Source organism: Lytechinus pictus, chromosome 9, assembly GCF_037042905.1.
Source record: "Lytechinus pictus isolate F3 Inbred chromosome 9, Lp3.0, whole genome shotgun sequence".
In the NCBI taxonomy this organism is placed as follows: Eukaryota; Metazoa; Echinodermata; class Echinoidea; order Temnopleuroida; family Toxopneustidae; genus Lytechinus; species Lytechinus pictus.
Window position 1 is genome coordinate 24,140,835 of NC_087253.1, and position 13,325 is coordinate 24,154,159.

The window sequence follows — 13,325 nt, forward strand, 5'->3', positions numbered from 1 at the left end:
GCTGTCATTTCAAAAACTTAACCTCAGGTTAAGATTTGGTGTTGACGCCGCCGCCGCCGTCGGAAAAGCGGCGCCTATAGTCTCACTCTGCTATGCAGGTGAGACAAAAACCATGCAGATGATTTTAAAGTGCGCTCTACAAATTTAAAGCGTAAACTCACAGCCTCAACACACTTTGAGAGAAATGGCATTGATCACTTTCACCCAAAAGACACTCTATTTAGCATCATCCAGGGATGCAGCTGCTATTGGGCACAGAACCCTATTCAGCCTACATCTAGAAGAACAATATTGCAACTGAGACCAGCTCTCGGAGTCCCCGAATATTATACCGGTAGCTGAGACAATAAGCAATTAGTTCCGTGGCCAAGGGAATTTCAATCAAACATACAAATCATGGCTGCGCTGGGACTTGAACACACAACCTTAAGATCTGGAGTACAATGCCCTACCGATTGAGCTAACTTGATCACAAGCAATCTGCTGAGCATCATGAGGTGAAAATTGGTAGACCAAAGACTGGTCCCTGTGGAATGTGGAACATTATAAATCATCTGATAATTCTGAAGATTGTAATCAAGTAAGCCTACCAAACCCAACTTGAACTTGAAGATGAGCCAGTAATAATTAAACATTCAATGTTCACAAAGCATGCAACAAAACTTAAACTAGGCACATTAACATACCTTTAGATTTTAGTTCTTTTTTTTTTTTTTTTTTCCTTGGTTGATGGTTCTTTCTGGTTCTCCTCACTTGAACTTGAAGGTTCCAAAGATGTCCACCCTTGCTTTGGCATTCTCTTTCTCACATTTTTCAACCTTTCTTCGATGAAGCCCTTTGCATGTTCACCCTCTACTGCTGGTGTATACCATGCTTCCTATGTGCAAAATTTATACAAAGAAATACATGTAACAGCAATGAGTGAATATACAGCACCTACTTTACAGTACAACCTAAAAAAGTGTAACATTTAAGTGTAAAAGTTTTGTTCAATTCAGTATTTAAACACTTATGATGGTGCAAAATAGTTGACAACGCATATTGTTGTTATCGAACAACAGAAAGAATATGGCACGAGAGAAACCGAAATGACACCAATAAGCGTTAGATGAGTCCGGTATTTTCTCTTCTGTTCAAAGTTATTGTTCATGGGGAAAGCCATATGGTACAATGGGACAAAAACAACTTGTTGATAACAACACAATTTTCTGCTTCAAATGATGTTCTTTTAACGTGATTAAACTTATACTTACATAACCAGGTCCTTCAACATCTTTCAGTGCTGGAAATTGTTGAATCATGGATATTGCCATGCCCACCTTCTGTTCAGCAGATGGTCTATTATTATAAAGATCCAAGAAGAAAGGAAAAAAATAATGATCTACTACAGATACCTATAAGATAATATAAGAACAAATTTGTCTTTTATTAGTAAATAGATTTTGCACTCATTCATCTTCCAGATGCTCCCTGCTGCCTTTAAACTATGCTGCATACTTTTTAGCAGCACAGCAAGGGCAATCATCTTCCAGTGATGTCACTGCACCATGACCCTCATGCATCTGAACAAGTTTGGAGATGAATATTGATTGTAACTGTCTTTTCATTTTCTATTGAAAAGTTATCTTCAGAAACCTGAAACAGTCAAAGTTTTGTAACAAAGCAAATATTTCAGTTAATTTTTATAATGAAACTTCCCCCCCCCCCAATTTTAAGAGTTGTTGAATCATATCAGGGATATGAAAATCATCAATTTATCTTTTCTCCTTCTACCTGAAGGTTGAGAACTTATATCCATCCCTCATATATCCCCAGACAGGGCATGCATAAGCTGGCAGCAAACCTGCATTTCACCACTTTTGTGAAAAATAGCTTTTGACTGGTCTAAGCTCCAACCCTGGTCTATTGATTTTGTTAGTTGTTTGGAAATTTTTGAGTATTTTCTTACTTGTTTCCATATTTCTCCATGAGGTGGGATACAACTATTCTCACCATTCTTCGTCTGTTAGAGGCACTCTGTGGTCCACCTTCTTCAAGTTCACCGAGAATGGACTGGCCACCAGCAGCCTTTTCCAGAATAGCACTTATGTCCTAGAATTTGGTAAAGAAAAAAAACAAATATTTGAACGGTTATTTTTATTATACCAGTATTTTTTTTTCAGTTAGGCCAGAAAAAAATTATTTGTTACTCGTTAAAGTACATGGGAATTAGAATTTACTTCTTGTCAGAACTGTTTAAATTTATACCATGTGAGGCATTTTCTTGAGATTTGACAAAAATACTTTTTGTTATCAAAAGTTTTTGTTAACGAGTTGATATGTACATGTAATTATGTATAGTGCAATGAATAACGAAATACAAAATGTTTACATCAATCTGATTTTGTAGGCCTATTATTCAGCATGACTCCTATTTTGCTCAAAATATTGGGTTTTTATTATTGATTAGTATTTTTTTTTATTGAAAGGCAGTCCTCTCAAAAATTTAAATGAACGTCCAATTTTGCAATTCTAAACATCCAATTCTAAAAATTTCAGGGTCCCAAATCCAATATTTGTCTATTTGTCAAAACTCTATTCATTTTCAAAATGCAATTTTTTGCGTTAATTTTCAACTGTCCAAAAATCTGACCGAACGTCCAATTTTGCGATGTAAGCTGTGCTTACGATTTAAAACGGCGCTTGCGCGTCTTTTCTAATATTGGCGTACAAAATTGTACATGCCGGCTTAACATCAAAAAAAAATTTCAGGGTCCAAAATCCAATATTTGTCTTCATATCAGACACAAAACTCTATTCATTTTCAAAATGCAATTTTTTGCGTTAATTTTTAACTGTCCAAAAATTCAACTGAACATCCAATTTTGCGATGTAAGCTGTGCTTACGATTTAACTCATTCGCGACAGAGGGCCTGTCAGAGAGGATTTCAATGACCACTCTTCCCATTGGCAACTTGAGAGTCTAATCTATACTTAGTGTGGAACACAGCACTTACTTATGGGGATATATGATTTCAGAGTAATAAGACATTCATCATCATCATCATCATCTGGTACGGGATGAAGGCGCAAGCCTGTAATTCCCGGTCGTTTCTTGTATGATTGGTCACTGAAAACTACTACTTCATGAGCTTGCGTGAGGAGTCATGGAAGCTCAAAGTGGTTTTTTTGCCAAAAAATATCAATATTTCTTTTAAATTTGTCTGTTGTTGGCATTTGTAATTGTATTAGGTTTTCAGGAAGACTATTCCAGTCATTGATGACTCTTCTACTGAAAGACTTATTTCTCACATCCAGTTTGCTATGGGATTTCAATAATTTCATGGAGTGACCTCTTGTAGAGTTACTACCAGACTTGGAGAAGAAATTGTCTGGAGAAATGTTGACCAATCCATGCATAATCTGGTGGACCATTATCATATCTCCTCTCCTCCTTCTATAATAGAGTGAGTACATGTTAAGTTCCCTGAGTCTCCTTTCATACGGTACGTTTCTCAAGTCCTTCACTAGTTTTGTTGCTCGCCTCTGTACTCTCTCAACCTTCTTGGCATGTTCTGTAAATCTACCGTTCCAGATGACGCTCCCATATTCCAGATGTGGTCTAATTAATGTCTTGAAGAGAATGGGCAAGGTAGATTTGTTTAGTTGAGTGAAAGTTCTCTTTACGATTCCAAGCAGTTGGTATGCCTTATTAACAGCTAGAGACACATGCTGATGAAATTTCAATTGATTATCAACTGTTACCCCAAGATCCTTTTCGGTAGCTACTGACTTCACTTCTTGTTCCAACATATAAAATTTTGCTTCTGGATTATTCCTTCCGATGTGTAGAACTTTACATTTACTGCTATTGAAAGGTAACTGCCATTTCGCTGACCATAATTGTAGTCTATCCAGGTCTTCTTGAAGATCTTTGATCTTTGATAAGTCACTCACTATATTGTAAAGTTTGGTGTCGTCGGCAAATAAAGCAACATTACTCTTGTTGACAGCAGATGATAGGTCATTGATAAAGACTAGGAAGAGAATAGGTCCGAGAACACTCCCTTGCGGTATTCCGCTTGATACTGGAGACCATGGAGATAGTTGGCCCTATGCAACCTGTAGGAGCTTTACATGGGATGAATGATAGACATAAATCTTAAGAAATAACATCTTTATGAAAAAATAAATTCCTGCAGTTATAAGAATACATTTTACTTGTGAGAAAAACAATTGTTAGTACTTCCAAGTCATTTATGATGCACCACATACCTAACTGAAAATGGAATAGTCTAGACATACAGGGTTCAATAAAGTTCAATAAACTTATCATACCAAATAGGTTCATCAATTTCGGAATAGGGGTATCAACATAATGGGGAAATATGTCAAACAGAAGATACAGTGGCTAAATATCATTTTCATTGCATTATAATAGATTCTAAAGGCATGATTATTCAGTTTGTTTTCTTCCTAAAACTGATATTGCTAAAATTTAGGCAACTCTTTGATTATCTTTGTAAGTAACTTACTCTACCCTGCTTGAGAATAGACTGGCCTGTCTACCTATTTGCATATGATATGTGCGCAGTGCTTACACACTGGGTTGTGTGCATGCGTAAAGCACACAAGCACATAGACATTGCATGGGACATTGTACTGTGTGTTGTAGGCACAGAGATACGATCATTACGTATACTAGAGAGGGAACTCTTTCCGCGTGTTTTTATTTCCCATAGGTTTTGTACATAGCCAACATGGCTGCCGGCGGACAATTTGAAGGATGATTTTGGAGGGTCAATGTTTTATTCATGAGAATGACGTCAAAATACGCATAATGCACTTGTATGATTGGATTAAACGCTAATGTTTTATTCATGTACTCATGCATTAAACATTTTTTTCCGTCCCACAATTCCCTACGATATCTGTGCGAAGTGTCGTTCTTTTGGACTCTGCGAATTTGAAGTTTCTGAAACGAAATAGCTAGACTAATTATCTGTTTATAGAATTGATGTTCGAAATCATGGTTTCTGAGTGAACTTCATTGGAGCGGAAAATCTTGGAGGGAACATCAATACTATTCTAATGACATTCCATAGGAATAAAAGTAAGTTACGCTAATTTTCATGTTTTGATCTCACTTGCAAATTGTAATGTGTTTGCCGGGGTTCGGGGCTCATCCTGTATTACGCACTATGTAAACCTCAATTTCAATATTTCTTTTGCCCGACTTCCAAATAAGTGTGATCATTGAGTTTCTCAAAAAATACTATATCTAGGGGTCTATATAGTTTGTCGTAGATCTAGACATTCATCGGAATGCTTCATGTAGGTCCAAAGTAAACCTTTATTTCAGTTTTATTGTGATTAGACAATTATCAGGGGTAGGCCCTAGATGTGGACTTGTTTCCGACCTCCTGTTTTTTAGTAACGACAAACTGTCGATTTTAGGCCTATTCAAATTTAGGTCAATGTATGGATATGGTCAGAGCGGGATCCGGCCTTTGATATCGCCGGTGCTAGCCGGCTAGCGAGATTGTCGATGTAGTCATGGGGTATGAAAATAGCGGGGACGGACTAGGCCCAAACTTCAAGCTTGAAAGTTGAAGTTTAGGCCTAGTCCGTCCCCTCTATTTCATCTTCATATGAATAAGTATAATTCTCAGCAGTTTCTTTTATTCAGGAACGCTTTACTTCAGAATAATCAGTGTTGAAATACGATTGACTTAGCATTAATGTCTGTTATGTTAAGTGTTACTTGTCCAAGTCTTAGATTCTGGGCTCCCGCCCGCTGCGCGGGCGGGAGCTCTCTGGGTTACATGATGCCATGCACTGCAATGGCAATGCCAATGTCAACGTGTTATTTTGTGAAATTACTTAAGCTTAACGAAATACTACAATCATGTAAGTTTACATAGTAAAGACACAAATATGTTTGACACTCAAGACAAATTTCTTACCTTCAAACACAGCAACTAAACCACCTAATCCCCACTTATTTAGGAGCCTCTCCATCATCAACACCAACTAAGCGGTCGCATGCAGACTGCAGTAAAATATTCGCAACTTGCATGCAGTGAGACGTCGTACGTAGACTAGACGCGGCGGGAAATTCGAAAGCATACTCACCATACATTGAGTGATTCGACCTGAAGTAAAATAGTTCTTTGATAAAAATAACATATATCACAACGCAAATGAAGTGAAATACATGGAAAGTTTTAAAATGTTGTTTCTTTCACACTGATTAAATTTGTTTGCTATTACAACATTACAAGTATTAGCAAAATAACTATTGATTATTGAACACTGCACACAGTAATATATCCCTCCGCCGTTCAACTTGCATTGCAGTCATTTTGATGATGACTCTTTAGGCAAGTTATTTTTCCACTTCATACACCTAGTCATTTTTAACTTCCGGCGCAGTCAAAAAGCCAAAAGGCAAAGTAAACAGTGAAAGGTTGACCTCATATGCAGTCAAATTTGACTACATCCAGGGTTATTTTGAAATGACCACCCAAACTAGTCAAATTTTGACTACCTATTTTTAAGTGTGTATTTCATAAACATAAGCTTTACGGTAATAGCAATTTCCATTTAGCTACTGAAATCCTCTTTACCTCGTCTTATTGCTGTCACGTAGCAGTTGATTCACTTTCTATGAATCATTTTACGCTTTTGAGACTTCTCTGCCCCCTCCCCTTCTATCTCCCCCTCTCTCTTTCTCTCTCTATTTCTCCTTCCTCTATCACCCCTTCCCCACCCTCTGTCTATTCCCTTCCGCGAGCGCTACCTCCCTACCCCCTCTCCATATCAGTACCTTGTACTTTATCAAACATATTTTTTACCTAGGATACTTACAAACCGTCCTTTCACACGGTAAAATATCGTAATTTGAATGATGATTCCAGAGAAAAATAAGATTAATGACGAATATTTAGCACATGTGAAACCAAACTAGAACATTATAAGAATCATGAACGCTAATCACAGTCATGATTACAATAGCAATCATCATTACAATGATGATTCAAGATTCACGTGTGAAAAGGCCCACTGTCACCAATTATAGTCCAATTTTCTTTTAAAGATCATCGAATTCTATTGTATTTCTTTACGACCATTCGAAGGTAGGTCTATTGATGACATTAAGACAAAACATGTTGCATGATTTTTACTCGAAGTTAATAGCCGCCCTTTCACACGGTAAAAAAAAAAATCGCAATTTGAAGGATGATTCCAGTGAGAAAAAAAAAGAGGATAATGACGAATTTTTAGCACGTGTGAAACCAAACTAGAATCATGAACGCCAATCACAATCACAAATTCAAATTCTGCTCTGGAGGTGAATTCCATTTAAGTTTCACTCAAATTACAGTACGAATTTTACGTGTGAAAGGCTTGACCTCCAAAACACCTTTTGGGGGTGGAGCTTACCTGTCGTTTTTAAGCACTTTGAATTTGTAGATAATACAATTGTCATGCACTCATCGGATCGATGCAGTGCTTTGATTGACAAGTCACCAAGGACACATACGCCTTCGCTCGAGAATTCAAATTAAAATTACAGTTTCGAGTGAGCGTGTGAAAGGTCCGATGATTCTAAAGACGAATTGCAATCATCATTACAATGACGGTTCAAGATTCACGGGTGAAAAGGCCCTAAATCTTGTTGAACAATTGTGGCACAGAGCGCTCCCTCAATCTGTATATAATTTTATATCTTTCCAAGGTTTACCGCAAAAAAAATACACATTACATAATTTTCCCACCAGTGTGGTACATGCACCTCCGTACCGTTTCACACGCGTGAAACATGTGAGACTGCATAGGTGTCTATGAGCACTCTTATCATGACACTTTAATTAGAAGGAGAAGGGTAATCTCGGAAGGGCTATAACCTAGATAAACCGATTTCTATCAAGGGAGTTCGGTTAACTACAATGAACCGGTCACAGCGGCGTAGCAATGGCATTATCGACGGGGGATGGGGTAGAAACCGATTTCTATCAAGGGAGTTCGGTTAATTGTAATGAATCAGTGACAGCGGCGTAACAATGTTGTCATCGACGGGGGATGGGGCAGAAACTGATTTCTTTCAAGGGAGTTCGGTTAATTGCAATGAACCGGATACAGTGGCGTAAAAAAGTGTTATCGACGGGGGATGGGGTAGAAACCGATTTCTTTCAAGGGAGTTTGGTCGATCGCATGAAACGGACACAGTGGTGTACCGATGTTCTTATAGGTGGAGGAGGGGGTGGGACTTTTTAATGGCATGTAAGGTATGGCCAAGCTCAGGAAAATCATTTGAAAGGGGATTGAGAGTTTTATAATTTCCAAATAGATATTTTAATATTGGATCACACGTGACGACTGGTAAAATATAGATTAAAGAAATTCCGACTGATAAGATTTTCTTCGGCCGTTTTCCTGCCATGAAGCTAGAATCCAGCTAAAAATGTTACGTGATAGACTTAGGGCCTTTTCACACGAGAATCTGGAATCATCATAGTAGTGATGATTGCAATTCGTCTTAAGAATCATCTGACAATTCATCCTTTCACTCGAAAACTTTGATTTGAATTCGAATTCCTGAGCGAAGGCGGTATTGTCCTCGGTGACTTGTCAATCAAAACACTGCATCGCAATACGATGAGTGCGAGACAATTGTATTGTCTCCGGCAGCGCTTGAAAGGTCATGTAAGCTCCCCCCCCCCCCCCCCCCCCCAACAAAAAAAAGGTGTTTTGGAGGTCAAGCCTTTCAGACGTAAAATTCTTACCGTAATTTGAGTGAAATTTAACTGGAATTAACCTCTGGGGTAGAATTTGAATTCGTGTTTGGGATTAGCGTACGTGATTTTAGTTTGGTTTCACACGTGCTAAAAAATCGTCATTAGATATATTTCTCGCTGGAATCGTCATTCAAATTACGATTTTGGTACCGTGTGAAAGGGCGGCTAGTTATTTCTTCTAACGTTCACTTTACAGTCGTAAACTACCGAAATGGCTATTATGCTACTGGTGATGGTAACTTTGGATAGGTATAATGGATAGGCCAAAATACACGCAGAAATAACACGTAAATGAACGATTAAATGATAAAAAACTGCCAACAGCACCAAATTCATCTCCCTCCCTCAACCTGTACCCTGTTAAATGTTGTTAGGTATTTACTGCTTGACTTTGCACATTATTATTCTGTATAAGATCTCATAATGACCCACATACTTTAAATATATAGACGACATTACCAGTGGACAACAAATCTGCAATAATGCGGTTTTCACAACCTCTCTATATCAGTTCTACATCGTTAACTCAGTACCATGCTTAATTGGATTTTTCGCGATGGAACTGTGGGTACAATAATATTTTATATTTCACAGATGAATTCTTGGGTTGTAAATTGCAAATAAACCGCAATTAAGATTTCATGTATACTCCAGGTGGTTGAACGCTTCATCGCATATCATATATCACGCATGAATAGTTTACACGTGTGAATTGTATCGCAATTCTTGTTATCCTCAGCTGAGGTATTCATGCAAAAGTAGGCACAAGCTACCCATACCGGTGTTACTGCCCAGCGCAGTTCTTCTGCCACACGATGTAAATTATTACGATTACATGAGGAATAGATTCAGAACACATACATTTCACATTTGGCGCCAATAGGGGTACGGACATTTTATGAGTATGATGAGAACAGTTTTTGGCCACTTTTTGGAGTTCAGAAAGTCTTTTTTAACACTTCTTTTTAGTTTACGTGGCTAGATCATGTACATAACCCGTGCTGGCTATCTACGGTAGATCTAAAACTACTGCCGATATAAGAAACCATTCTTCCGGTTAGTGCCAAGTTCGAGAAATTGATTGAGTAGACGACTTATCATTGTAAGAACAATTCAATAACATAACCTCAACTGTTGATTATAAATTCTAACCCCCCCCCCCCCTCCCCGATCAACTGTTAGACATGTCGCACATTCCTCCTGTTTCCGACATGGCATAACCTTTCCAAATGTTTTTCGTTTACAATTGCTTACTAATATTTATGTTTCTTGAAACAGGATATCCATACCTTACTAATTTACAAGAGGCGTTGGCAGTTTTTAAAGAAAAAAAGGTCTTTTGACAAGACATTGCAGACCAAAACCACAACTCTCCCCCAGAAATCAGTTGACCCAATCGAATTGTCTCTTCGTCTGAAGTCGATTTCTAAACAAATTATATTTTCTTTCAAATTAGGTTTCACTGAAAAGCAATTTACTCTAACCACATAGAGATTGTAATTATGGTAATTGTGGTTGAAACACTCAGGGTTTTATTACATAGATAAGGAAAAATGAATTTTTCTTCTTTTTTTTTTCCTTGGTGTGCATGTACGTCAATGAACACATATGGAAATGATCTTGAATCGATTCATTTTTTTTTATATAGACCTCACATCACATGCGTACAGATAGGGGAGGGGGGCTCGGTTGCAAGGACCCCAAAATTCTTTCAGGACTAACATGACTAAGAAATGAAGGAGGAAAAATGAAAATGAAAGGGAAAAGGTTAAAATATAATAAAATTTTGTGAATATTGTGCCATAATCTTCCTAAAATATTGGAAATTTGTATTAAGATCTAAATTAAGGTCTTAATTTTTGTTGCTCGCTCGATTCGCTTAATCGCATGTTTTAAGAGATTTCTTCCACCACAAGCCTTGTCTACCCCCTCCCCCATTTTTTTTACCTCATAACGACACTGCCTTAAATGTCTACGTTGGCCAGTGCTTAGGTGCATTGGTTGTGTAATAAAAGAGACTGAATGGAACTCCAATCGTAGCGAGCATTCCCATCTGAACGTTATCTCAGATTGCGTGTATTCTTGCTCGTCGCCTCCAGAAATGAACTCGGAAATGGGATGAGGTTTAAAGGGGGGCCGCGAGCATCGACGATGAAATTGAGACAGGGGGCCCCGAAGACAGACAAAACTGGCAAAACATCTTCCGTATCAGTTCGGGGTCATTGTTATCTCTACCCAGCTGACCGCTCAATATTGAATTAGATCCCGGTCCCCTTTCTATGCATTCTTGATTCACCTTGTATCTATGGTGTATCCGAAGGTAGAAAGGAGTTGCAAATGTCAGGAACGGGATGGTGAATCGAGTAGTGCTAGGACGATTGGATTAAACAAGGCTGGAGGATGTTTTTTTTTTTGGCTCTCCCTCTCAAAATCTGACCAGGATCATTCAAAGAATGTTAGATAATATCCACTTATTTATTTGTTTATTAGGCAAAAAAAAATCACTCACATTCATACACAATCACTTCATCGGAAGTCACAGAATAATTTTCTTTTACATTGCAATTTTGATTCATATATAAGAAAGCAGGGAAATCTGCATCATAAAAGTAGTCGACCTATTTGGTCAAGGTAATTTGGTTTATCCAACGGTTCCAAGGCTGGTATAAGTTAAGATTTGCATCATGATATAAGTACATTGTGTGATTTCGTACTACAATCTCGAAATGGAAAAACAAATGAATTTGAATGTATTTTTCCATTCTTATTTTCGTACTCTATTTCTCACTTATACCTCTTAAAACATTGCGATAAGAACAAGTAAACGGTCGTCAAATATCAAACAACCGAATGCAATGTCGGTGTGATTCTAAACAAAGAATGGATTTACTCGCTGTGCAACGTGTAACCATAATTATATAGGATGGCGTGCAGCAGAAATTTGTTCACTTCATTTTCCCTATTTTGCCATGTTTGCCATATTCATTTATGTAAGCACAAATCGGAACTGGGTGACGCTCTGTTATCCATTTCCCATACCGCATTTATCAACCTAGCTCGTGGTTGTAGGGAAAATAATGAAGCATATCCGATAGGGGCACTGACGGACTGTCCCCAAGCGTCTCGGAAGCCCATCCTACCGAGCCACGAAGTGCATGAAACTGGAAAACTTCGCGCGTGTACCCTAAGCAGGGGTTCTGCTATTTCCCAAGGGGTCTGTATAGACACGGTGGGTGAGATGAGACGGAGGGCTCCTTCAACTTTCAAGATGAACTTTATATTTCATGTATTTGCTGATTCGTACGATGTGATGCTCCAAGAATGGGAGAATAAAATGTCTTTTAAAATAAACTTTAGGATTTATTAATGACCAATGGTTCTTAAATAGTCACTAGCACATGAGAGGGGCACTTTACCCACCTTCCCCTACTCACACACACATGACAGAATGTTAATAAAACATTTTTTTTCTTGTCGGTAAGTTAAAAGTTTGTAACAGACCATTTTTTATCATCCGCTCAATTTCTTTTTTTTTTCATGGGATGGTGGTAAGGTGAAGTTTATATGTAAGGGACATGCACTCACCCCGATACACACGCCCAATAGCCCTTGTATTCGCAATCAACAAGCCCAATGTAAATTACCCGACATACAAACTTAGTGGAGCAGAAAGGTTATGTATCTAGTCGACGTGTAAAGAGTTAATATTTCAAGGGTAAACACCCCCTACCCAGGCCCCCTCGACGGCCCAGATGCCCCCGGAACTCACGTAGATCCGTCACCTTACCATGTTGCATGCATTTAACAGGAGTCCCATGTGTACACCGATACGCCCGATTAGTTATTGCTTGAAATATTGACGTCATTTTGAATCTGTCTCGCGCCCCCATGGGCACACTTAAGCCTCTCTGCTTATCAGACTACCTATTTAATATGGCATATACGATGCATGTTACAAGGAAATATAATATTTTACAAGCTGTTCCGAGTGTAATACTCGCTTTCTAATCACAAATAGCTGTATCGTATGTTGGTACGTGATAAATTCGCGCATGTGTTGTGTTGATTTAAGTCAGTGTTGTTCATGTGTTAACATTTCTCAACGTATACTGCCGTACTCTAGCAGTTTGGCAAAAGTAAGCAAGTTACAAAAGTATCGATTTTGCTGTAAATGATCAATGTGTGTTCGTCATTTACATAGGCGTCAGTGCAATTAAACAGCATATTTTTTTCAATATCTGTCCATATAACGATAATTTCTTCCCCAAATTTTGCCCGAACGTGCAACATACAAAGGGTGTTTCAGAAACAACAATAACTCAAATTCGACTGATGTGTCACTTGCTTCCTTTTGCCAAAGTTGGGAAGTATACCTGACTAACCCTGTATCATGAAGGTAAATTGCCAACTCGTCCACTCATCCCATGGTCTACCTTCATTCAGTCGAATGTAATTCCGTCTATCAACCCCTTGGTCAAATTACCATTTGGTGTAATAATCTCTTTCTTTTCTAATCACCAGTTCATCTATGACCATTTCGTTTCA

General features: G+C 38.2%; 1 protein-coding gene across 1 annotated transcript; it reads right to left on the reverse strand.

Annotated features, from left to right (window-relative positions):
* Nucleotides 1-688: 688 nt before the first annotated feature.
* Nucleotides 689-6,043, reverse strand: LOC135155448 (uncharacterized). The gene is made up of 4 exons (XM_064104415.1): nt 5,946-6,043; nt 1,949-2,091; nt 1,254-1,338; nt 689-877 (listed from the first exon to the last, which is right to left on the reverse strand). Exons 2-4 carry the CDS (start codon nt 1,993-1,995, stop codon nt 689-691), a joined length of 321 nt encoding a protein of 106 aa, XP_063960485.1. The 5' UTR covers nt 1,996-2,091; nt 5,946-6,043.
* Between the last annotated feature and the right edge of the window lie 7,282 nt (nt 6,044-13,325).